Genomic DNA, 27,575 nt, shown 5'->3' with positions numbered 1-27,575 from the left:
CGGTCCCGTTGAAACGCTTTGTAACATTCACCTCTCACACCACTCACTCATTACACCACTCACTGAGTAAGGGGGTTAGGCATGGTGGGTACTGTAAAGCAGCGGGACACGATACTAGGATGTGCTCCATATAGGCACAGGGAGCGGGACAGCTGCGAGCGGAGATATCGGAGCGATGACGGTGTAGAAGAACGAATCGGTGGTTAAAAAAAAAACTGAGGCACCTCCTGAGAGTCTCAAAGGCCTTTCCGGTTAAGGCCTTTTAGGGAAGGCCACACGACATACGAGTACAAATAAAGCACCGCTTTAACCAAGCCACCACGTCAATTCCGACTTTCATTTCCGGTTTAGCTGACGTCACTTTCGGTCTGATGACGTCACTTCTCGTTTCACTTCCGGTCCGATGCAGTTACTTCCTGTCTCCGGGATAATGGTGACATCACAATGAATTTTCGTCGCCAAAACGCCGAGTTTCGTTGTTGATGAGCCATTTAAGGCTTTCGCTTTAAAAAGTAGCGACCACTCCTCCCAGCCGCTTGCCAATTAAGAATATCAGTTTTGTAGCGAAGGCTACACTAAGATGCCTAACTCACATTTCCCTTGACTGGCCGCCGACCTTGAATGACCTTGGTTGAGCTATGGCTGGTGGTGCTATGCGCTTATGCCTTGCCATGTGTGGTCCACTCAGTGGACCACCCTTGCCCTTTGACCTTACAGTTGGTGTGGAAGAAGTCACATGACCTTCGCGTGGTACCACGTGACTGTGGCGTGATGAGTGTGGGTGTGACGTCAGCGTCGAGAGTTGTATATAACCGAGAGCTTCGCATATATCTGTGGCATTCGGTTTGCAGCCTTCGGGCTGTGGCCGTGTATCTGTATTTTCAGCCAGCGTCCGTTCCGGCGGACGCGATTGTTGCGACGCGCGTCTTTACTCTGTCTTTTTCTCTTTCCTCTGATCTTTCGACTCTCTTCTATCTGCACGTGGCAGCGGTGGTGGCTCGGCTTGAGCCAGTCGGCAGGCCCGGGCACTTTCCTTTTCATCCTTCTCTCAGTCGCAACCGCAACCAATCACACCTTTCGCTACGGTTAACTCGGTTCGGCCGAGTCGAATCACATCTTAACTTTTTTATGCGTAGCATATTGCAATCACTCAGTTCAGCCCTAGGGCGCGGCCGGGCAGCCACCAAACCACGTGACGGGACGTCACGTGGTTTGGTGACGTCACGTCATGTGGTCATTTCATGTGGTCAACGACATGAAATAAAAAAAGAAAACAAAACAAAAAGAAAGAAAGAACTAAATAATAAAAAAAAAATTAAAAAAGTACGTCTGAGCATGGTGGCCGTTGCCACCGCCCCGTTTCAAAGGGGGCGCTCCTATCCATCCATCCATCCATCCATACGTCACGGAGGAAAAGCTGCTGAGAAAATCGAGTGCCGCCAAGCAATACCTCTCGCAAGAAGACCGCGCAATATGCAACTCATTCTTGGCTTAACCAAGCTAAGCCTGGGCATCTTTTTCTTCTCGGCTGGATCTGCTTGTCTGGACGCTTTAACAATCCCTGTCGGCTCGGTCGGCGATGTCTGGGATACTATCGCAACACTAGGCTGCGTGAACTGTGTCGCGGCACTTTTATCACACTACTCGGTGGACACCTCAACCGCGCCGCGAGGGAACGGAGGAAGGTGGGAGCGAAAGAAGAAAGTATAGAAAGAGGTGCCGTAGTGGAGGTCTCCGGAATAATTTCGACCAGCTGGAGTTCTCTAACTGCACTGACATCGCTCAGTGCACGGGCGCCTCCTGCGTTTCCCTTCCATCGAAACGCCGCCACCGCGGTCGGGATTTGATCTCGCGCCCCCGTGCTCAGTAGCCGTATGCCGGTACAACTTAGTCATAGTGGCGCGTCAACTGCGAAACTGCAGAGCGCTCGAGGACTACTTTCTCTGGCACTGCAGCGGAAGATACAACAGTGGACGAAATATATGATATTTTCATTTTTTTTTCGCATAATTCCACAATATCCAAAAATAAAAAAACCTATTTGCTTTTTCTGAATATTTTCCCTCCAATAATGCACTTTTCTTTTACTAGGAGTAGTTGGGGTTGTAACTGTCGACCTTAAGTTCATTTTTCGTTGTCGTTCCTTTCGTGGGCGATTCTGGATGCGTTCAATTTACGTCTGTTCTAAATTATTACAGTCGAACCTCGTTATAACGAAAGGGTTTATTACGAAATAATCGATACAACGAATCAATTATGATTCCCCTTGGAAGCTCGGTCATCACGGGTTATAACGAAGTAATCGACAGGCCCCTTCAATTTCGTTATAACTAGCTCGAACTCTTATTAACTTGGAGTCACCTTCAAGTGGCATATTAGGTGGTTGTATGAATAACTACATATTCTTATAAGCAATGGGTGGTGTCCGAGTTTCACGTGTCGTCACCAAGACTGTCCAAATGGCTATTCATGGCCACAGCTCTGTGATGAAACTACCAGCTTTCAATGAATTGCACTGTAGCGCAGTTCACTGCTTCGCAAGTTGTGAAGATATATAGATTCAGAGGAGGTTTCGTTTTCGTTCTTCACCGGGAGACCCCAGATCGACCACTCAAACTGTCGACAAGGCCATTCTTCGTGCAGGGCGAAAAAAACTTCGACTGTTCTTCACTGACATTTCGAAATATTTCGAAATATATATATGGTGGACCTTATCGAGCGGCCAAGTAGATGTGCTGAGATCATTTCAGTTGAACATCTTTGGACAGGATTCACGCGTCGTTCGAGGGATAAAAAAAAAATTACCGACGATTACGTTACTTCCTAATGCGAAATTTGAGCGCAGCAAATTTTTATTTTTCACACGTATTCCTTTAACAAAGATTCCACTAACAGTTCTTGACAGTCATGAAGGAAGCTTTGTGGTCGGAGAAATAGACTGATATATGTTCGACTTGGTACACCAATGCTTGATTCTCAAAGACGAGATCTATACAAGTGCCTCGCGAGGTTGTTACAGCCGTGGGACGCGTTACGAGCGAGAGGAACGGGATGTTCTCCCGCATAAGTGTTAGGAAATTGCTGTTTGTCTTTATGTCAACATTAAAGTCCCCCACTACTAACATCGGTGTGGATCGATGGACGGTTAATGCGAGTTGCAGGAAGTGCACGACGTCTTTCGTGAGTGCGGTAGGGGCGAAGTAGGCAGCTACTACCAGCAAGCCGTTGGGCAACTTTGCGGCGCACAACTTCATGTGACGTGCCAAACATTTCGACTGGTATTGCAGAGAGACCTGTGCGCAAGTAGATAGCGACTCCCGCCGCTCTGTTGTGGTCTCTGCGAGCACCACAGCAGTATAGGAAATCTATGATTTCGAGAGGCTCTTCGGGATCCATCCAGGTTTCAGCAAAGCAAAGTACAGAGGAATGGCGCAGAATGTGATCGTGGTGTACGTCCTTGGCATGTGCGGCAAGGGAGCGTACGTTAAGAATGTGGTTGTGAATGATGAATCAAGTGCTGCCAGCGAATGACGCGTCCATTGGCTGTCTGCGTGTGTTACTGATGTGTGGTTAACATGTTAAGCTTCGCCTGTAAGAGTGGAACGCGACAGCGTCTTGCAACGCTGCCAGGGAGTCCACAGAACGCCATCGCCAATTCGGCTGTACGCCTTGCTGGACGGTAAATTTATTTTTTGAGGAAAGGAAATGTATCTCTCTCGCATATCTGGGTGGACACCTGCACCTCGCCGTAAGGGAAAGGGGGAAGATGGGAGTGAACTAAGACGCCGTATTAGCTAGACGCGCCTTTGTTCATTCCAAACCATTCAGCTGGCATTACGGAGTGGCTAGCGTGCTCGTATCGCACTCCGGAGACCCTGGTTCGATTCCCCAACTCGACCAATTTCGTTCTCGGTTTTATTGATTTATGCGGTCTAACTAGAAAGGTTAATTAGGCTATTTCATATTTATATTATTGTATTTCTGTCCATCGTGTTCTGTCATTAACCTGTCAATTGTTGGAACTGTCTAGGATGTTCGACACAACGTATATGAAACGAGCAACGTCTTACTGAGTGGGGAAGTGCGTGGTGGTGGAGGGAACGCGGCTTCGTACTTATCTGTTTTTTTCAGCAGCGTCTCCTTCCGCGGACGCTGCGGCGCGCGTCTTTCTTTTCTTTTCTTCTGACCTCTTCATTCTCCTCTATATTAATTAGGCTAATTGATTAATTAAGCAATTAACTAAACTCAGTCCAACTTAGCTGCAGCATCACTATACGATCCCTTTCATTGGTTGCATGGTTACTAGCCAAAGTACAATTGGCCCCATTTGAAATTCGAGCACTGTGACGTCACGAGCATTTCGACCAATTGAAAAGCGTGACATTGGGGGCGGAGCTGGTTACGAGGCCGACGCCGACGCGAAACCCAGGAACGGACGCCAGAGAGCTGCGCTCTAAAAATCAGGGAGGAACTTTGTTGCCCTAAAGTGCGGTGATTCGAAAGCCTTAAGCGCGGTGTTGCTGCTTGCGTCACTGATGTGTGGTTATGATGTTAAGCTTCGCCTCTAAGAGTGGAACGCGACAGCGTCTTGCAACGCTGCCAGGGAGTCCACAGAACGTCATCGCCCGTTCGGTTCTACGCCTTGCTCATCGGTAAATTGGTTTTTGAGGAAAGAAAATGTATCTGTCTCGCATACCCCGGTGTACACCTGTAGGAAAAGGGGAGTGAACAAACCATCGAGCTGGCATGGCGTGCTCGTCTCGCACCCCGGAGACCCTGGTTCGATTCCCCAACTCCACCGATTTCCTACTCGGTTTTATTTTATTGCGAAAGCAATACTACTCGCACTTTCAAGCCTTCGCGTGACCCGGCCGCAGTTATGTTTGACCTTTAGCGGAGTGAATATGGGCGACCAACACGCTCCTTCAGATAGCCCGGCTGCAGTTACGCCGCGTCGCGCATCTGTGGCGCTACTGTCGCTGTGACGTCATACCAGCTGCAGATTATGGGCGACCAACTCGCTCCTTCGGAGAGCCCGGCTGCAGTTACGGTGTGTGTTTGCCGCGCTGCGCACCTGTGGCGCTACTGCCGCTGTGACGTCATACCAGCTGTAGATTGTTTTCTTTCTCTCAGTCGCAACAACATCAAAAACAAAACAAAAAAATTACTGAAGACGCTTTGAGTCGTCGCGCAGCGGCGGCCGGTAGCCACGCGTGACCTGTAGACGCGGCGTACTGCGTTCCTTCAGTTGGAGGCGCTGTGCTTTTGCTTTCGCAATCTACCAGGATTAACCAAAGCTAAGCCCCCGCCAATTTTATTTATCTGGTCTGACTAAAAAGGTTACTTAGGCTAATTGGTTAATTAAGCAGTTAACTAAACTCAGTCCCACTTACTTGGAGCATCACTATACGATCCCTTTAATTGGTTGCATGGTTACTAGGCAAAGTACAATTGGCCCCGTTTGAAATTCGCGCACTGTGACGTCACGACCATTTCGACAAATTGAAACAAGGTCAGCGTAGCTACGGCGCGACGGCGGTCACCCGGGGCCTCGCTTTGGCTTTCGGAGTGTTGGTTTCGCAACAAAAAGTCAGCTGCGCTGAGGAGAAATCCGACCAGCTGTTGCAAGAGTGCACCATGGGAAAACACGTCTCGTGTACTGTGCGATGTCAGTGCACGTTAAAGAACCCCAGGTGGTGGAAATTTCCGGAGCCCTTCACTACGGAGCCCCCCATAGCCTGAGTTGCTTTGGGACGTTAAACCCCAATAAACCAAACCAAACAAACTGTGGTCGTTCATTGACAGCTTCCTGGACTCCATGCCTCGAAGGTACCAAGCACTGATCGATACAAAAAGCGGCCATGCAAAGTACTGACGGCATTAAGCTACTAGGATAAGACATTGTGGAAATTGGCGCATCATTTTACAATGAAAACTCGTATTATCGCCGATACCGTCACGCAGTGCAGAAATCAGTTAAAAGTTGAAAATTGGTTTTGAGGAAAAGAAGTGAAGCAGTAATTATCTCGCATATCTCGGTGGATTCAGTAAATTTGCGCTGGGAGCAAACTGCGCCGTAATTTGATCATAAATATTGGCCTGCATTGTGTAAAAAGTCTGATATATTCTTCCCATGAAGGATTTGCACAAATTTTAGTCCGGTAAAAAAAGCTAGATAAGAAAAACTGAAATATCGTATCCTTTTGTTCACTTCTGTGTAGACCGGTTGCAACAGTAAACGCGCACCGTTAATTGTTTCTCTCGGTTAAACCGCTCTCTTATTCGCGCTGGAATTTGACGCAGATGTGACATACGTCAGTCGCTTTTGCAGCGAAAAGCTTCACTACGAGGGTCGGAGCCGAGCTCCCAACAGCTGCTGACACACCTTTCCTCGCATGAAACACACATACAGTTCTCAGAGGCGGTCACGGACGTGGATAACCACCTTCTACACCTCTGGGAAGCTCGTCGCTGCCTCGTCCACCGTTGGCGACGCCAGAAACACAATGGAAAGCTCAAAAGCTCGAATTGCCGAGCTTACCCAGAAAGCGGCAGAGTATGCAGCCCAACTCGCCGACTCCAACTGGGTGGATAGATGCAACACGGCCGCGCGACAAATGTCCAGCCGAAACACGTGGCGTCTCTTTCGAGGCCTAATCGACCCAACCCAAACAAGAACCGAAACACAAAAACATTTGCAGCGAGCCGTGCACGCTTTCCCTGGCAACACCACTCAACTGGCACAGAAACTTCGGGGCCAGTATCTGTCTACAGCCCAAGAGCCCCGTGGATCTGCGTACTCTTATGCAGGCAGAGAGAACACGGAGCTGGATCAACATTTCCAGCTCCATGATCTGCGGGCGGCTCTAGCCAAAATGAAACGGGGCACTGCGCCAGGAAAGGATAAGGTCACCGTCAAGCTTTTGACGAACGTGCCCGAGTTGGCATACCAGTCCCTCCTGAAATACGTCAATGCGATTTGGCGCGGTGCACCCCCCTGCCAATCGACTGGAAAACGGCTCTGGTCACTTTTATTCCTAAAGCAGGCAAACCAGTTGACACAGATAACCTCCGCCCCATCTCTCTCACCTCTTGTGTGGTCAAACTAATGGAGACGATGGTGCGGGATCGGTTATCTGCATATTTTGAACCAAACATGTCTTTGCGAGCACCATGTTCGGATTCCGCCCACACAGATCCCCACAGGATGTCGTCCTGCAACTCAATCGGGAAGTCCTTGACCCCCTCGAATGCCCCAATAACGACCGGGTACTACTAGCCTTGGATCTTAAAGGGGCATTTGACAATGTAACACACGAGATCATGCTCAGTAACCTAAGCCAGACCGACTGTGGCCTCAACACATTTCGATAAATATGCCAATTTATAATGGATCGTCAATCTTACATCCGCAACCAAGATAGAGAGTATAGGGTCCCTACCTACTCGGCACGCGGGGAACACCCCAAGGCGCGGTACTTTCCCCGCTGCTCTTCAATCTGGCCATGATGCACCTGCCGGCCGAGCTGAGTGGTGTCGCCGGCGTGCAGCACGCCCTGTACGCCGATGACATCACTCTGTGGGCCACGCAGGGCAGCACAGGGGACACTGAAACCAGCCTGCAAACAGCGGCGACGATAGTAGACCGCTACGCCTGCCGCTGCGGTCTTCAATGTTCCCCTCAAAAAATCGGAATTTGTGCACCTCCGCCCCTCACAAAATTGCACAACTAAAATATCTTTCTCTTGGGAGTGGTCCCATACGCGAAAGTGAGGAGGTACGGGTACTCGGACTCTACATCCACAAACACAGACGGCCAGACACTACATTGGCCAAACTCCGTAAGGTGGGGGACCAGGTGGGCCGCATGGTCCGCCGGGTTTCTAGCAAACGCGGGGGGCTACGAAGTAAGGATGCCTTGCGGCTGGCAAACGCCTTCGTAACTAGTCGAATTCTGTATTCGGCTCCTTATCTCCACCTACGGAAACAAGAGGAGGATGCCATTGAGGCCATCCTTTGCAAAATTGTTAAACGTGCCCTTGACCTCCCCATCACTACTTCAAACAGCCGGCTTATGGCCCTTGGGGTGGTGAATACTTTCGCACCTTACAAACCAGTACACGCGCTTGTCGCTAACGGAGTCGGGTCGCCGCCTTCTTGCTCGACTCCATATCCAACACACCACTCCCATGGAAGACAGGTTTCACATCCCAGAACTGTGGAGACGTGCCCTCCACGTGCGGCCTCTTCCAGCAAACATGTCACATGAAGACCATAATGGTCGGCGCCTGGCACGAGCGCAAGCCCTAGCCCGACATTATGGCAACGGAACAGCTGTATACTACGTGGACGGCTCCGGCCCTCACCACAGGGGATGGTACACGGCCGCGGTAGTTCACAACAGCAACACAGTTAACGGCCGCACCTCCAGAGCTCGCAGTGCAACCCAAGCAGAAGAGGTCGCGATTGCCCTCGCGGCCTCACATTCCGATTCAAAATACATAATCACCGACTCGCGAGGGGCCTGTCGGAACGTCGAACAAGGCTGCACTCCATTCCTAGCCTATCGAATTTATTAAAATTGCATACGGGATACGGACCACGCACACCGTTACCTTGTATGGGCCCCTGCTCATCAGGGGTTGGCAGGAAACGAGGCAGCAGACGCAGCCGCCAGCGCGCTCTCTCACCGGGCTGTTTTATTGCGAAAGCAATACTACTTGCACTTTGCAGGGTGACCACCATCGTGCCGCGGCGGTGACCACCATTGACCTTCATTTGACCTTGATTGCATTAGATTAGATTGGACTGGATTAGATTACATTAGATTAGAGTAGATTACATTGGATTGGATAGGAGTGGATTGGAGTGGAGTGGATTGCATTGGAATGGATTGGATTGTATAACCGATGCATCACCACAAGTCTAACCACAAGCACCACCACCACCTACACTACCAGCTGTACCATGGCGTAGGTGCGGATATTGCTTTCGCAATTACCGGGCTTAACCAAGCTAAGCCACAGCGAATTTTTCTCCTCCTCACCCGATCAGGAACACGATTTCAATCCGGTCTATACATTCAAAAATATTACAACCTATTATCAAGATAGTCATCACCTTTATCCTAGCCCATGTAAAGGCCTCAAGAAGGCGTTATCAAGTTGGGAGGACTGGGAGGTCGGGCTCTCGTCTCTGGACCCGCCATCGCAGCTTGCTGCGGTGCTTCGGGGTGCCGACGTCATGAACAAACACCTCATGAGCGTTCCGACGTAGAGTGGGACAGTGCGGTGGCCCTCGGACCCAAGGGGGGTTAACACACTTGCCGTAATTAAGTTTTTCTCTCTCTATCTCAAGAAGACGGATGAGCGGCTCCTTCTCCGCCTTCTCAACAATACATTTCTGTGCCCGGCAGCACTAAAACATTTTGACCCCTCCTTTAGCGGCAGCTGCCCACACTGTAGTGCAGTGTCTTCTGACACCTACCACATGGTGTGGGCCTGCCCCTCCAACCCGGCTATTCCTCCCATCCACCAAACCCGGGAGGACTGGGAGGCGACCCTGCTCGGCTTTCACGACAAGTCGGGCGCGCACGGGCGGCGGCCACCGCCACTTACGGCGCGGTTGGGGCGTGCCCCGAATTCCTTGTACAATAAAGTTTTTTCTCTCTCTCTCAGGTGTCCATCGATATGTGTGAGACAGATACTGCGCCATTTACTTTCCTCAAAAACCAAGTTTTTTTTATTGCAGCAAAGTTGTTTCTCTCTATATGTCTAGATGTACTTTCCTGATTTTATAAGAATTACAGATAAGCGTGATCTACAGCATATGCCACCCGCCATGACAAGCAGCTTTTCCATTGTGCACATTTAGCGTTGCAACAGTCTGTATATGAGCACGAGCCGTAAGCTTCCGTGTGAAGTTAGCTGGTGAGAGCGAAATGAGCAGTAAGCTTGTGAAACCGTGGCCTCGCGCTTATAGCTTTCCCTGCCGCCGCAGAAGGTTGTCCCGGAAACTCATCCACTCTTCTGCGACCGCCCTATCACATCACTGACCGAGCACCTACATGACGCTTAGATTGCATAGACTTTTATTCGATAATGAAACGCCCTATATCATAATGTATGCAAGTGGCGCGCTGATCAAGCGAACAACGTTATCATCCAAGATGAGCATAATGTAAAAGCCTGTCGACTGGCCCCCACTGCGGCCACTTTATGTCACCCTGTATGACGCACTTAAAAACACTGGGAAGGCTTCGAACTTGTGTCCATAATTTGCTTTTTCTATGCAAATTAAAAATACTGTTGGTTCATAACCTTGCTAAGTGCGAAATATTGTACGAAAGTACAGTTTTAGTCAATATCCTGTATTTGTACATAGTGTATTTTGCCGGCCTACCCCTATCCTATCTATCGCTCCCCCCCCCCCCCTTTTGTATCCCTCTCCCTGTCCTTTTATTCCCGCTAGCCGCAGCTCAGGGACTTCAGGTTTCGATGGCAGATGCCGCGGCTAGCAACATCTGTTCCTTCCATATTTATTTTTTATTTTTTCTTAATAAGTAGCCACTAACAACCACAACATTGCACGTGGACACCACCGCCACGTGCCTGAAAGCTCGATTGATGTGTCCACTGACCCACGGAGCCAGACTTCTATAATAATTGGTTTTTGAGGAAAGGAAGTGGCGAAGTAACCGCCTCGCATATCTCGGTGGACACCCGAACCGCACCGCAAGAGAAAGGAGAGAGGAGGAAGTGAAATAAGAAAGGAAGAAAGACGTGCCGTAGTGGAGGTTGGTTGGTAACAACTTTATTCATAGTCCTGCAGAGCTTTCGCCGACGGGGCCTTAGGTCTCCCACGTAGGGACGTCGAGGCGCTGCCTCGCCGTCGCCTCGCGGGCCTGCTGGACCTCCGGAATAATTTCGACCACCCGGGGATCTTTGTGCACTGACATCGCACAGCGCATGGGCGTCGCCTACATCGAAACGCTCCCGCTGCGGTCGGGTTCGAACCCGGGACCTCCGGCTCAGTAGCCGAGCGCCCTCTTCTACTTTTCATCGTCAGTGCCAATTTACTTAATTTATGCCATTAAGCCTGAGGAAATCATCATCATCATCATATGCTGGTGGCCTATGCTCCAGTGCCGCGTTTCAGCAACAGTGTTGCCAATGCCAACGCGTATTGCCCTATTGCCGTGTTTCTATACCCAACGCTGTCTTCTCCAACGCATGCAGCGCACATCTCTCTGTGGCTACCGCCAGATAGATCAAAGCGCGAATATTAGTTTGATAGCGGTCATAGTTGATAATAATAATTGGTTTTTGAGGAAAGGAAATGACGCAGTATCTGTCTCACATATCTCGGTGGACACCTGAACCGCGCCGTAAGGGAACAGTGGAAGGTGGGAGTGCAAGAATAGAAAGAGGTGCCGTAATGGAGGTCTCCGGAATAATTTCGACCACCTGGTGATCTTTAACGTGCACTGACATCGCACAGCAGTGTAGTGGCGCGACCGGCGGCTGCTGGGGCCAGCTCGGTTGAAGCGAATTGACACTGACGGCCGGCAGGGGCGCTGCTGCGCCTTTTCCTGGCCTCCGGCGCGCGCGTTGGCAGGACATGGCAATGCGGTGTGTGGTTTAGCTCGCTTTGCGCGCGCGCTGTTACGCAGATAATTTCACTTCAGCGTTCGTATCTTGCTGCTAAGTAGTGATAGCAGTGAGCAGGAACTTTGTTGCACCAATGACAGGAAATTTGACGAAGCTCTGGCGATAAGAAGAACTGATTCCCACTGTTTTGCGCCAGGTTGCCGCACCGGCTATCCTGGCGCGCCAAAAGCATCGTTGTTTGCCGCACCAATATATGTCGGATAGCTTCGGTTGAGTATCATTGCATTGGGTAAATTTAATTCTTAATCAGCTGCCAATAAAAAGTTACTTGTGATTCGATATTGAACTTCATGCTGCAGTTTCAAGACATATATCGATGTATAGCTTATTTCGAGTACGATTGAAGTGCGCTAATTGCAGGTCCTAATTAAGTTCCGTTAGATAATTATGACTAAAACAAATTCGCGATACAGCAGCAACTCATATCGTTTAAAAGGTCTGAACGAGTAGAATCCAAAAACAAATGAAAACCACGCAAAACCGAGCTATCGCTCATCTATCTCGGTTGAACCATGATTAAAACACTGCCACTTTGTTGTTTAGCTAAATCTGGTATTAACGTAACACTTTGAATGGTTCTTAGCTGTACATGCATCTCATTGTAAGACTGCTGTTGCAGGACCATTCATTCATGGTGTTATTCAAGTCATGACATCACGCTTTCCAGCTGAAGCATTGCCTCCTCTGCATGAGCCGAGAAGTTGAATTCTTTTCTGTCGTTTCTGTCAGAGTGGGAACGCCACACAAATGGGCAGCGAGGCTTTCTAAGTCAGTCCGCAGACTGCGTGTAACACTATGCAGTACCTTGTCGCTGTTGAAGTAAGGACAAGCAGGGTGAGCCAAGACCCCGTGGAACCTCTTTTTGGCATCGTCAGGCAGTCATCGGGATGCAGTACTCATCCTACACTTCAGCAATTCATTGCTCTTGCGCACTCTGTGTCAAGAGGAAACTGCGAGCCCGCTGTTCTAAGTTCACTCTTGAATGCAGATGCTGGTGAGCAGGACACTTGCTCTGGGAGGGAGAAACTGATTGACATATTTCTCGATGCCGGAAACTTGAACGCAGCCGACGCACTGCTCACAAAAGCTGTGCCTGACCATTCTTCCGTTGTTGTGGCATCAAGCGACAGCAGGCTAACCTTTTAAATTGCTGGTTACGTCGCACGAAAGTTCGTTGCTTGGATGCCCTGAGCACGCTCAAACCATAGCTGCAGAAATAACTGCATTTTACCTCACAACTCGTCTGCATCTCTTCACGAAGAGCATTAACGGAGCCAGCGACAGCAGGCGTCTATGTTGTGTGCGTCCTTGTCCCGTTTTGCGCTAACTCACATACCGTGTCAAAGCGCCGCGTTGACTTAGCGCCTGTGTTGTGTGCGTCTTTCTCGGTACCTTGTCCCGTTTTTCGCTACCTCACATACCGCGCGTCAAAGCACCTTAAATTGAATAGGTGCTGAACAAGTCAATGGCAGGGAAGTTGTGGATTTTCGCAAACAAGATTTTTTTGTTATCATTTCTGCATTGAAGTCAGTTGCAAATAAAAGCTTCATATGGTGTTCATGTGTACATACATCAATTTAATAATTATTACTAAATCAACAACACCACCAAAACTCACATCATAGCGGTAAATAGATCATATTTACAAGCGCGTTGACTTCTCTAAACCATATATGAGCTCAAAATGCAGCATCAAATTTAGCTTAAACGTTTTACTTCTGAATGGGGGTAAGGAATAAATGACGGTGGGTACACACTCTAAATGGCATTGCTTTCGGGTTTTGATCTTCAAACCACAGTAATGGTCGCGCAAATAATCTGCTCCGCATGTGATGCTGACCGCTTGGTATTCCGCGATGGCGTTTCGCGCCAGAAAATCACTCTGGAAGTTGGAGTTTAGTCAACGACGCGACAGTAGGAACGTTGTATCCTCGCTTAATTACGTGGTTTTCGCACACGCGTTTTAATCCTTAAGGAGGCTAGTCATTGTAACTAACAGGTGGAGAACAGCAAGAAAGAATAAATGAGCGATTATAATTAGTAAATGAGCTGAAAAACGCAAGATAACAGACGAACTTTTCAACACTCCGCGAATTCCCGTGCCTAGGAAAAGTTGCGGTGGTGCCATCTGGTGGCGTCTGTTGGAAAATGGCTTGCCTGCGCCTCGCCGCTCGCGCCACTAGAGAGTATTCTAGTTCACTATACACAGCACGCCTCTTGCGTTCCATATAAACGCGGCCGCCGGGGTCGGGTTCGGATCCGGGTTCTCCGGCTCGGTAGACAAGCGCCTTAAGGGGATATGGTAGGGTAAAACCACCAAAAAAATCGAATTTTTAATTTTGGCTCAGAAAAATCGAGCGCACTATAAGGAACAGACCTGCGGAAGCGCGACGTCGATTGATTGTAAAACATTTTATTCGCCGGGAAGAGCTTGGCAAGAGGTCGCGTTAAGTGGTCGAGAGTACATAGCCCTCGACGACTTTGTCAGCCCACTCCACCGCCAAAACTTGCGTTCTGGGGTTAGAGCTAGCCAGCACGGCCATCGGCCATACCATGTTGAATACGCCGGTTCTCGTCCGCGACGTCGAGCGCCCGCTCAAAGCCGTTTAATTAAATGTCGCGCTGAATTGTGCCGCGCGCCCTGGCGTTTAAAAATGGCGGGCGGTCGTCGGAGGCCGGTTTGTTTATCAGTGTATTTCGCGGTTTTCTTCATTATCGGGCTTTTTTTTTTCGATTGTGTGTTCGTGTGGCAAGTAAACGGTAAATACTAAACGATCATATGCTGTTGACAATATTTAATTATTAGCAGATAGGCCGCTAGTGGTGCTCTTGTAGCGAGTGTCGTCTCTGCATGCGTCTTTGTTTTCGTTCCCACTGTTACGTTCGTCGTCGCCTCTTTTTCTTGTTTCAAACCTATTACTTGCTCAGAAGATGGTCCGATCATCCAGCAAATGGAGCAGAAAGAGAACAGATACCAAGCCCAACCACGGACTCTGCCCAAAGGGGCCATCTTCATGGTGTGGGTATAACCAATGGCATAACCGAAGCCTTGTTGAGGGAACCCTTGAGACCTACTCCCTCAAAAACTACATTCCTGAGGCTGTGATGGACGTCATCAAGTCGGTGTTCAAGGCTTTGTCAGATACAGGTCTTCTCAGCAAATGTCTTCATGGGCAACCACAACACTAATGAGTCACTCAACCAACTCATCTGGTGCAGCTGCCCTAAGACGACATTTGTCAGTGCTGACACATGGAAGACAGGAACTGCAGATGCTGTGGCCAACTACAATGACGGCAATTCTGCACGTAAAGCTGTTCTGGAGGCCCTTGGAATTTTTCCAGGTGTGTTTTGCAATGTTGCCCTCAACAGGATAGACAAGGAGCGTGTTGACAGGGCAGAATTCTATGGCTCTGCCGAAAGCAAGGAAAAACGACAGGTGAAAAGGAACATTAAGAAGGGTTTTGGAGACACCAGCAAGAAAGACAGCAGTGAAATATATTCTGCTGGGGCGTTTTGAGCATCCATAAGCAGTATGCTAACATGAAACTTCATTTTTCTCAAATTGCATTTTTTTTATAAATTCTTCAAATTCAATGTACCTTTTCTAAGAAAGTACTAATCCGATTCCAGTAAAACTTTGCACACATATACTACAACCAGTCCTAAATAATCTGAACTAACGAAATTACTGATTATGTAAATGATAATGCTGAAAAAAAATTACGATTCAAGACAACCCCCACCCCCCCCTGTGGCACTGTGCATGCAGTAATATTATTTTTTTTTCGCACAAACACCGAAGAGGATATGACATCTCTTTAGTTCAGATATAACCTGTGGGAATTTAGAATAGCATTGCCTAATATCATCATATTACTCTGTGTGGTTGCAGAGAAAAGGTACACTGAATATTTAAACACACCTGAAAATTTGGGAGTACGCCACATGAAAGGTACGCCATCTACACAAAAACAAAATGTGTCATAGTGTGCCCAGGGGCATCTTCTGTAAGCACGTGAAACGTGATGAGAATATCTGTAACCGTTTATGAAATATAGCGTTAAAACTAACATGCGCCGTTTACCTTGCCATACCTCCTTAATCACTGAGCCACCTCGGTGGATCAGTTATAGTTGATGAAAACGACGATGTGCAGTGCAAAGCGCGAGAGCGTTCAGTTTAATATGAGGCGTGTTCGGCTGCGGCGATAGCCACCCTCGCAATATTTATTCGACTTGTCAAGAAGGCAGATGACAAAAAGTACTCGTAGAATCACTATTCCCCGTTACCGTGTATCGGTAGTCTTGCCTTGGTGTTATGAATCCTAGTTTATTGAAGCAAATTCAGCAAATGGACATTCAATCAACTGCAAAACTTTTTTTATATACTCCACACTTCGACTCTACCCGTCAAGGCCTGACTTCTCTCCTGGAGGACTTTTGTGGCATGGTCAGTGAACTGTCGCCTATGCGGCTAGCCGGAGAAGATCGATCATTGCTTTGTGTGGCGCCGCGATGTTGCGTTTTTCTGGGAAATACTTCAGCGGACGACCAAAAAGGACATTGAGATCTCACCTAAGACTCCGGGATTCCTTGCGATCTGTTAACGCTGATTGGACTTTTTAGCCTGTGGAAAAGCTGCATGATGGATCGACAAGAAGAACAACCTCGTTCATCTATGTTCAGTGAACAGTGCGTGGGGTATATGCTGCGCAGGACCGGTGGCCTGAATGGTTGCCGCTTCTTGACGCATGTGTAAGTCTGCCGCAATTTTGATGTGCAGGTGGAGTGCAGTGTATGAAGACATGAGAATGGAGTCTGCATCGCGGAATAGTATGTGTGTACGTAAACAATTTGGTAGCTCAGTGGGATTGATTTCCACGCAATAAAGAAAAAAGAAACTGCGGCGGTAGCCTGGTGCTCTCACGCAGTGGCCAGCGAAGTTGATCTACTCGCTCCGCCGCGGGTTCGAATCCCAGTCACGGGTATTTATCTGAGTTATTTTATTGATTTATTTCGCTTGGTACAAACCCACAAGCATAGCTAGATCTTGCTCTTCGTTTACCCATCGAAATGGCGTTTTCCTGCTAAAAAGCAATTAATAAGTGGTCATTGCGATTGATGAGTAGGGAATGTGTTCCCCTTTCTTGAGCGCTTTGTAAAGAGCTGAATTCGCGTATATCAGTGCCATTTTCAGTTACGTGTTGTCCTGCTACGGTGGTTCCAATCTCCCACCAATTCGTTTGACTCGCTTCATGTTCGTCAGATGGCTACTTTTGGTGCAAATCTCCCGTCGTGCCGTGCGGTTTGATGCATGCGTTTGGAACCGGTGAATGTCGATGAAGATAACGATATCCAAAGCAGAACGCGATAACCTGGCAGTATAACACGCGGCTTGGAAGGCTGCCTTGCTCGAGGCCATAAGTATGGTAAGTTCCCTCTCTGCTTTCTCAAAGTCACCGACAGATGGCATCCGCAAGGTTTTCGCCCGCGAAAGCGTTGTAATGCTAACGCATTAATAATCTAATTGCTACTTTGTATTCCGCTTTGTGCCCCACTTTGTTGACTACTACCTCATATTATCAGAGTGCAGGTGTCTTTTAGCGGCATATAGCGTTAGGGCTCACGTTCTGCAAAAAATCCGGTGTCGTGCCACCTATGTCACATGGCCATGTGACGTCATCACAACCTGCCCAATGAATTGCGAGCAATGTGGCCACAGTGACAGTTGGCAGTTAAATTAACTATTAGTCGCTCGGGAAGTGTAACTTGGGTCGCACAAGCCCCAAAAGTGGCAGCACCTTTCTTCGCAGGGCATTGGCGCATCGATTAACCGCTGTACCATTGTGAAGGGAGTTGTTTGATGATTCCAAGGGATCTATAAGTATAAAGTCGAGGAAGACTAATTCCGCATATGCGAGCATTAATTAACCAATCAAGATACCGCGTCATGCCCTTAATACGCAGCTTAAATATCCCCTGCAATTTTAATCTTGTAATTTAATAAATAAATAATTTTTGCTGTCTTGTATTCGATGCACCACAGTTACCTACTGGAAACGGCGGGTAGTGGCGATACCCACATTTCATTTTTTTTTACATTTTCCTGGTTATAAAAGTTCTATTTGCAGTGAAAATCGGGCATTTCTCATTAAAACGCCGTGAGCTATAGCTACAGGTCAACTTAAATTTGTTCCCAGTCTCCATTTATTGCCTTGGCGTTTCTTAAAGGAAACCTTGATGCCTGAAAAGCTTATCAGCCAACTATCGCACTTCACGCTGCAATTCATCATTTTTTTCTATTGAGAATCACAGCAGTGAATTTGTCCTCTATGCATGCATGCACTACCTGCAATTACCCCTTCGTGCCTTGAGTCGATCCTAAGCGCCAGCCCCAATTGCATGCATAGGCTTGCTTCTGCGAGGTGTGACACAAATCCGTCTGTGTCCCTTCTACTGCTGTTGCAACTTTTCATATCGCGCCTCATCAACAAGCTGGACATCGATTCCAAACTTTTAATGTGGGATGATGTACGCCACATGGATTCGTAATCGACGCGAGCTGACATGTCTACGTACTCAGAGACATGGATGCCTCGTCAACACTAGGCGTCCTCAATCGACTATCTTTTCTGAAACCTGCCTACACAGTGATGACGCGCCGATTTCGTAGTTCGGTGTTGTTTGGTTTGGTTTGGTTTTTATGGGGTTTAACGTCCCAAAGCGACTAAGGCTGAGGGACGCCGTAGTGGAGGGCTCCGGAAATTTCGACCACCTGGGTTTCTTTAACGTGGTCACAGCCTTATTTCAATGCAAATAGACCTTTTATAACTAGGAATATGTAAAAAGAAATGAAATGCGGGTATCGCCGCTACCGGCCGTTGCCGGAAGGCAACTATGGTGCGTCGAATAGAAGACAACAATTTATTTATTCATTAGATTACAAGATTAATATTGTAGGGGACACTTAAGCTGCGCATTAAGGGCATGACGCGATATCGTAATTGGTTAGGAGACATGCTTTCTTTTGTCTATGGAGCCTTCGCACTAAGGTGTACAATGTACCCATAGTACAATGAGTGATGCTCTCGACAACCGGCCCACCGTGCCCAACATTCTTCGACAAAAAATGTGTACATCGAAATAGTGTAAGGTACTGTTATGGAAATATTGAAGGTAGTGATCCACTCTTCGGATGCATAGTGAAATCTGCTTTCTTTTTTTCTCAAGTTTTTCCATCGTTCTCATCGAGCCGTTAAGACCGCCATAGGAAACCAATGGGGAACGCTATTGACAGTAGCAACAACGCTAATAGGAAAAAAATGCAAGCCTGTAGACGGGAGCTCTGCGGATATATTGATTTTTATGGCGAAATATTTCTATATATATGGAAAAAATTCCGTTCATAAGTTCTTTCCCGTTGAAAAGTGCTTCTGTCTATAATCGCTGGGTATGACCACGCGGAGCTTACGCAGACTTTACTGCTCAACATCGCCGTAGAATAAGCGAGTATACTCACCCGTTTGTTGAGTCGAGGACTCCTGGTCCACGGCTACGGCCGCAGCCAGTAGCAGGAGAGCCAGGAAGTGGATGCAGCGTCGCATGACGGTCGCCGTCACTGGCCGGGGTATAGTCCAGGACAAGACTGAGCGCTCGAACCGGGAAGGACGCCGGTTTGTTTTTGCGGCGAGTATGCTACAGGCAGGGGTGACACCGGCAGAACAACATCCGGACAGACAGCCCTCTCTCCATCCCCTGCAGGAGAGAGAGAGAGCGCGCGAGTGAGTTGACGATCGCGTCTGCCGACCGCGCCATATCGGTCAAGATCAATGCCGACTTCTAGTGGAACCTTCCACGGGGCTATCCCGCGGGCCCTTGCGGAAGGGACCGCTCATGCCGGTTACGCGGAGCGGACGCTGACCTCCCGGCGACCGCCGATGCCAACTGCAAGAGCAAGGGCAATACGTGAGAAGAAAAAAACATCGGATCCCGGCAGATGCCTGCTCGCGTCCTTGAGACGATGCTGGTTTCGGTCCTATCGAAACACCGGAAGTTGGAGGCGCAATACGAATGTCGTGTGCCTGTCTTATCGGTGGACTCGCCTTTAGCTATTTGCTCTTGACCGCGTGTTCAACGTTACAGCAAGCGTTACTTCTTTTTTCTTTCTCCTTGTTTCACAGACGTGCAGTTTAGTGCCGTCCGTGGTCTAACACGTTTTTAAGCAGTGGTCTAACAACCGAAGAGGAAACGCAGGCTTCCGTTCGAACGACTTACAGGGAGATCGCGTTCGACTCCATGCTGCCTCGCTTTTTACTGTCTGCGGCCATGGGCATCCACTGTATACCGTTCGCCTGTAGCTTAGCTGCGCCGCCGCGGTGGCTCAGCGGTTATGGCGCTCGGCTGCTGACCCGAAAGACACGGGTTCGGGCCGCCCGCAGGGGTCGCATTTACAGGGTCTGTCCTGAAATTAATGAGACAAGTCTCGACGTGGCGCGTGCATGCGCTAGACCGGAAAACCGCTTTTGTGGTAAGGAGAAGGAAACTTCAGCTTCGCATTGCAAAAAACTCATTTGGCTTCGAGCACGACAAGCGAGTGGACGTGTTCGAACGTGTACACCTGTTTCGTCGCTGCGTCAGGAAACCATGGAGTGAACGATGGAACAGCGCTACGTGGTGAAACATTGCTATAAACTGAGTAAATCACCCACCGAGACCTTTGAAAGCTTGTGGTAATGATGAAATGTCCAAATCGCAAGGGTTCCAATGGCACAAAGCATTTACAAATGGCCGTGAAGGCGTTCGGGACTACACAGTCAACATTACCGTCCGTAACCGTCATCGACGGGCGCCCGGACCGTTGCTCGTCGTGAACGTCTTCACGACCGTTTGTAAACGCCTTGTGTCATTAGAACACGCGGCCTGAACATCGCATCGTTCCCACATGCTGTCTTGATCACGTCGAATGAATCACTAGGTGGCTTACTCAGTTTATTGCAAAGCTTCAGCGCGTAGCGCTGTTCCATCGTTTGCTCCATGGTTTCCTCGACGCAGTGTCGAAACATGGGCGCATGCTCAAAGACGTCCACTCGCTTCGCCTGCTCGCAGCCAACTAAGCGCGCCGCGTTGTGAAGCTGAAGGCTCCCCCTTCTTCCCCCAATACCGCTTTCCCAATCTAGTGCATGCGCGCGTCACGCCGCGACTTGTCTCATTACTCTCAGGACAGACCCTGTGGATGGATTGTGAATTTATAGGGGTTTTAACATCCCAAAGCGACTCAGGCTATGAGGGATGCCGAATTGGAGGCCTCCGGAATAATTTCGACCCCGTGGGGCTCTTTAACGTGCACTGACATCGCACAGTACACGGGCCTCTACAATTTCGCTTCCGTCGAAATTCGACCGCCGCGGCCGAGATCGAACCCGCGTCTTTCGGGTCTCAGCAGTCGAGCGCCATGGCGAAATGCTAGAGGCCCGTGGTACTGTGCAATGTGAGAGCACGTTGGAGAACCACAGGTGCTCGAAGTTATCTGGAGCCCTTCACTATAGCGTCCCTCATAACTAGAGACCGGATTTTAGGCAAATGCCTATTTTTTTCAACGCTTCGTAGGCGCACCATTTTTACATATGAGCACGAATTAGGTGTTGACAATATGTTTAATACTGTTTTTATAGTGCCTATAAATGCCTATTTTGGATGTCAGTGCCTATAAATGCCTATTTCCGACGTCGGTGCCTAAAAATGCCCTATTTTACAGAAAAGGGGCCTTAAATACGCTGTTGCTTTGCTTTCAGATTCTGTTTGCTTTCGAACCCATTTCGGTTTTGAGTAGAACACGCACGTGGCAACATTAGAGTACCTCGTCAGTTGGCTGTGGTGAACACTGCACCTACGCCGGCTGCGTACACAATACCAACCACGTCAGCCGAAAATATCGAAGCAACCTTTTTCCTATTTTCGGCCATTTTATCGTAGCAGCTTGTTGATGACTTTGGCTGTTAAAGTGGTAGTTGACCAGATGGCACCACATTTCGGAAAGTATACAGAGTAAGTTATAGGTTTGTTCAAATAATCCCCAGTTGATTCCAATTGAAATCAACTGTATAATGTTCCATAAACCTGCTGGAAAATTTCCACCTGGGTAACCTGCCTTATTTTCGTTCCTTGTGCCCCCGCCGCATGCCATCTTCATCAAATGGCATTTGGCGATAATCTTGTTGGAGCAGGCCCCACTAGACAGCTGGCAGTCGTGCATGCATACGAAAACGCATTCGTGCACTCGAATCATAGAGTAAATGATTCAATGACTGCTTCCATTGCTTCAACAGTGATTTCTAGATGGATGATGTTTATTTTACCATGGATCCTCGAGGATGTACATAGGCCCGTGCAAAACTATGATTCTTTTCGGCATATTCCGCATCGAGCAACCCTGTGTGTAACATTTTCTAGCATCTCGTATTTATGGTTTCCAGACCCTTCTAATGGCAAGCACCATTTGATAGTCGCGTGTCTCCAGACACGTGAAGCCACAAACTATAAAACACTGTTTACACAAATGACAACATATTTATTAATGTTGAAGCATCGCGTATGCCTGCAATGAATAAGTGCAATTCCTGTGTGCCGGCTAAATTCTCTGCTCTTCATTAAAGAGTCTCTCTCTCTCTCTCTTTCTGAGCGAAGACTGAACTCATTTGTCAGATGTTTTGAATTGACGATGTTTCTATCAATTTATAAATACATGGCCTCCTGTTAAGGTGTTCATTGTTTCTACTTTTGTACACGACAAGTGAATTGTTTGTTTCGAGGTATACCAAAGTGTTTTAAAAGGATTGGTAACCGTCCCTTTTGCTCTGCTGAAGCATGTGTATTGTACGAAAAGTTGCGCGACAGCCTTAAAAAAAAACGGCTTCTAATGTTCGCACCTTGCTTAAGGTCCCAAATCATTCCTGCTGTGTTTTTGTTTTATTTTACGGCAGATTTTGCGCGCTGAAGTTCGGAACTGTGTGCACTTCTGATAAAGTTTATAGTGCCTATTTTTCTCCGTTAGGTGCCTAAAATGCAATTTTAGCCGCCTATTTATGGCGCCTAAAACATGCTTTTTAGTGCCTAAAAATCCGGCCTCTACTCATAACCTAAGTCGCTTTGGTACGCCTAACTATATAAAACCAAACCAGTCTTGATTAGATGCTCCTCGGACTAGAGAAGCCGGGTCTGCGGAAATGTCATCTCTGCATTCCTGCTTCATTGGATTTACCTTTCATCTCCGGACATATGTCGCCTTTGCCAAAAGCAACCGACCTGCTTGATTTGCTTCTGAGCTTCAAAATGGAGCACTGATGTCATGCCCCAAACTTTGAGCAAAGGAGAACCCGTACCCTCACCTTTAAAGTTATTTTCATGTTTAGGGAAGCCGTTAGGGCTCCACTGTACGAGTGAGAAGCGAACCCTGCAGCCTGGTTACTTTTTGCAAAGACTGTACATTTTGTAACTCGCATGGGCATTTCATGGCTTTACTACTATCACTGCGTCGAAGGTTGCAAGTTCGCCTACCAGGTCGCGAACGAGTGCGGCATGAATAAGTACTCAGAACGGGGCGATCAGTTTTTTTCGCAACTTGGGCTGTGGTGGGATTGAATGCGTGGAAATCGGAGTTGCTTCCGCGTGGTGTCCGTATTTTTTACCTCATTCACGGCGCATTTCGTCCTGTTAACCGTACCGAGTACACAGGTCCGCGGAAGCGCCTTGGCTGTCCCGACTTCCTGCACACTACGCTCGCCGGACGAGCACGAATTATTCTCACGGGTGACCAGCTTCCGAAGTTGAGCGCCTGCTTAACTGGGGTAAGCTCTGGTTTCCACGACTAAATATGATCTAAGTGAAACGGTGCATGCACGGTGCAGACGAGCATGCAGACGAGCGCCTTAACCACTGAGCCACCGCGCCGGGTGGTGGTGGTGGTGGTAAAACTTTATTTCCCGTAGTAGGGGTCCTGAAGGACACTCGGCTAGGCGCCGGGTGTAGAGGGCAGCTCCCACGTAGGCACAGAGAGCCCGAAGCTCTCCGCCGCCGCGCGGGCCTCCTGGACAGCCCGAAGCTGGTCGTGAAGTGAAGCACTCTTTAGTACTTTGTCCCAATGCTCCTTGTTCTGGGCGTAGGCGTCACTTGATGCACAACCGCACAGCATATGGGTCAAGTCTACACGTTCACTGCACTGGTCGCACACATGTTGTCCGTCGTAGTCTGGGTCGATGTGCTTCATGCGCCAGGGGTTGGGGTATGAGTTCGTTTGGAGTAAGCGTAACATGACCGACTGGCTGCGGGTTAATTTCTTATCCGGGATGGGAAACGCTCGTCTGCCTAGATAAAAGTGCTTAGTGAGCTCGTTGTAGGTGAATAATTGATCCCTGTACTCGATAGAGGGGGGAACCGGAGGGACGCGGCCGATGAGCCCTCGCGCCGCCTCGTGTGCGATCTCGTTGAGATTCCGCAGGCCACCCCCTAAGCTGCCCATGTGTGCCGGGAACCATACGATGGAGTGATCGGTGATGTTACTTCCGCCTAAAATTCGTAGCGTCGTCTTGTCTATTCCGCCCTTGGCTGTACACAGTTGTGAAGCTCACCATAGCAGAAAAGGACCGCGCCGGGTAAAAAGCATTAGTTTTAAGTAAAATGACCGGGAGTAAAAGGACAGGGAGAGGAAAGAAAGAAGGAAGTGATAGTAAGAAAGGATAGGAGTAGTGCGGCAATATATATTATTTACAAATACAGGATTTCGATGGAGGCGAAATTATTAAGTCCCGTGTACTGTGTGATGTCAGTGCACATTTGAAGAACCCCAGATTGCGGAAGTTTCCAGAGCCCATCACTACGGCGTCCCTCATAGCCTGAGGCGCCCTTTGGGACATTGAACACTCACAAACCCATAAACTCATCTACATAGAAATCAGTTGTACTCCGAGAAGTAGAGCTCTCCCTATGAAACACTGTTGTGTTGTATTGATGAAATCCAGCCGCGGTGGCCGTGTTTTGACGGAGGTGAAACGCATAAGACGCCCGTGTGGTGTGGGATATCAGCGCACGTTAAAGATGCCCAGGTGGTCGAAATTATTCCGCAGGGCAGGAGCTACACCTCCGCAAGCTGTAGACCAACACTTACAACAACACACGAAGACTGCATGCCATAGACCCGGAGTCATTTGACTCGCAATGCAAATTCTGCGGGGAGAAGGCGGATCTTTACCATACGGTACGGGCCTGCCAACGAAATCAGGCGATCACTGTCAATAACCAGCCAACGCAGGAGGGGTGGGAGGCAGCTCTGACCAGCTCGTACGAAAAGAGTCAAAAGGAACTCATCGAAAGAGCCCGGACAGCAGCCTACGCCAATGGGGTTCCGGACTGAGAGCTCCAACCGCCGCTACGACCGCCTAATCGGTTTCAATATAGTATCTTCCCTACTATCCCGGGGTCCTCCATTAGAGCATCTCTGTCTTCTTTCACTCTCTTCTTCATCTGTGCCCTAAAGTCACTCACCGAGAAGCGACGCTGTTACTGCGCGATCTCCTTTTCTCAAGACCAACTTTCATTTTTTTCCCCTCTGTGATGCTGCTTGGATTGCTTTTCAACTTATTTCGGTTGGCTTGAAGCTAGTGATGCAAAACTATCGATAGTACTATCGATACTATTGATAGTTGACTCACTATCGAACTATCGATGGTAAAAAAGACTATCGATAGTTCTATCGATAGATAACACTTTCGATAGTAGTATCGATAGTACTAAATCGATACTACTATCGAAAGTTCTATTCATAGTACTACCGATAGCCGTATTGATGCTACTTGTTATATATAGTACTATCGATTCGATAAAATCAACCACGCGTACCCACTGCATCCTAAACTTGGTTTCCCGAGTGTGTGGTATGGACGCGATGGTATGAGTAACTGAGAGGACTCGCCCATTTTCGCGGCCTACGCGTCACCGAGCTCTGCAGACGTTCCCTTCGTAAAGTTGCTGGATGAAATGTTAGCGCGCGAATGTCCTACTTGCGAAGCATGCTTGCGAAAAGCATTTCTGCAGTGCGTCAGCAAGACGACGTCTCCAATGCACGATAGTGCCGTGTAAGCCAGCACAACTTGTGCAGTTTGTTCTTTCCTCGGATGCAGTTCTAGGTATTTTTCCGAACTGTCCCAGTGCACATTAAATAACCACAGCTGGTCGAAATTTACCCGGATATCTCCACTACGGCATCCCTCACAGCTTGAGTCTCTTTAGGACGTTAAGCCTTATGAGACCGTGAAACCAATCAGGTATCGCAAATATTTTGGTTATATCGCTGGCTAACAAATGCATAATACCAATATTGTTGGTATCAATAGTCTTACCATAGACAGTTTCATTATCGATAATCTTACTATCGATAGCTGCACTATCGCTAGGAATACTATTGATAGCAACACTATCGATAGTAACACTAGCGATTCTACTATCGATAGTAATACTATCGATAGTAGAATCGATAGTTTTACTATCGAAAGTAGACTATCGATAATACTATCGATAGTCTATGGATAGTAGCACTATCGATAGTTTTAAAAAAACTATCGATACTATCGATAGTCAGTTTTCCGTTAGTTTTGCATCACTACTTGCAGCTCTGCTTATTTTGGTTTCAATCGACTCGGCTAAATGTCTTGCCCTACTTGGTGCTTAGCTCTCCTAATATTGGCTCACTCTGCGGTGTTCACGGACGCAGGCAGCTCACCACTGCACTCTAAACAGAAAGGAATAAAATGGGAGTAAGCCGTCCTCTAATGCACCCTCTTTTATAGAAGGGTGTGCTGTAAGGGACAGTCTACTCCCATTTTACTCCCATTTAGGTGTATTCATATTCAGAGTGTGGCGGCGACAGAAAGAGAGAAAGACTTTTATTTGAGTTCATATGAAGACCTTTTATGTGTTATTCTTCCACCAAACGTACAACGCCGGTCACAGGTGAGAATAGGGATTCAGGGAAGTTTCCGAGCGCATGGCTGTGCGACAAGGCTTGGTTTAGCCCGGCGGCGATCAGTTTTATGTTCAGCTACGCGCGCGGCTTGGCATCTCCTGCAGCGATGCTTCGTCTCCCGATGTGTAGGTACTAGCGCGATGCCTTCACCCGACAATAACCTCGTGTCAGCAATGGCTCTCCTATCAACAAAGAGCTTTACCAAATATATTTTTCTTAACTCACCTCTTCGACGCCGCCTTTGCGATTCACTTTATATACAGGGTGTTGCATCTATTTAAAAATAGGCTTTTTGATTTAGAAGAGCGGTCTTTTCGGCATGGCATTGTCAGGGGTGTAGTGCATTAGAGTACAGCTAAGACGTGCTGACTGGCAGGCTGGTCAACTAATATTGAATAGTTAACTTTTTAACTATTACAGTTAGGCTCCTTAATGATTGAGAGGCGTGAAGGCCACCGTAACTAATATCCATATTAGTTTTTAGAATTTCGAAAACGCGATTACCTTCGGCGCTGTGGCCCAACAAACTGGCTATTCGGACGAATTACGTACACTGGAGAGGTTGCTTTGCCTTCAAGCTTCTCGAAAGCGCATGCATTTTGGCGCGATGTAGGTAAAATTTGTTGGGCCACAGCTCAGAGGCTAACCGCGTTTTTGAAATTTTGAAAAGTGATAAGGATATTAGTTATGATGGGCTACACGCCTCTCAATAATTAAAGAGCCTAACAGAAATACTTGAAAAGTTACCTATTCAATACTTAACCAGCCCGCTAGCTAGCACTTCTTCTGGTCTACTACACCACTCACAGTGCTATGCCGGAAAAACCTTTCTTCTAACTCAAGCACTTCGTGTCTGCACAGGCACAAATCTGCAACATCTTCATTGCGCCT

The 27,575-nt window shown here is 48.1% G+C and overlaps 1 protein-coding gene across 1 annotated transcript in view; it reads right to left on the bottom strand.

Moving 5' to 3' along the window:
• LOC149346643 (uncharacterized) overlaps positions 1-19,400 on the bottom strand; it is a 35,868-nt gene extending 16,468 nt beyond the window's left edge. Inside the window, exon 1 of the mRNA XM_089585430.1 lies at positions 19,191-19,400. Within this exon, the coding sequence (XP_089441556.1) occupies positions 19,191-19,275 (85 nt within the window). The 5' untranslated portion in view covers positions 19,276-19,400. The remainder of the gene's footprint in view (positions 1-19,190) is intronic.
• Positions 19,401-27,575: the final 8,175 nt, after the last annotated feature.

The sequence above is a fragment of the Amblyomma mixtum genome, chromosome 4, assembly GCF_055824585.1.
Source record: "Amblyomma mixtum isolate Tamu chromosome 4, ASM5582458v1, whole genome shotgun sequence".
Lineage (NCBI taxonomy): Eukaryota > Metazoa > Arthropoda > Arachnida > Ixodida > Ixodidae > Amblyomma > Amblyomma mixtum.
The sequence above is the reverse complement of the archived record's forward strand: the minus strand, read 5'-3'. Positions and strand labels throughout refer to the sequence as shown.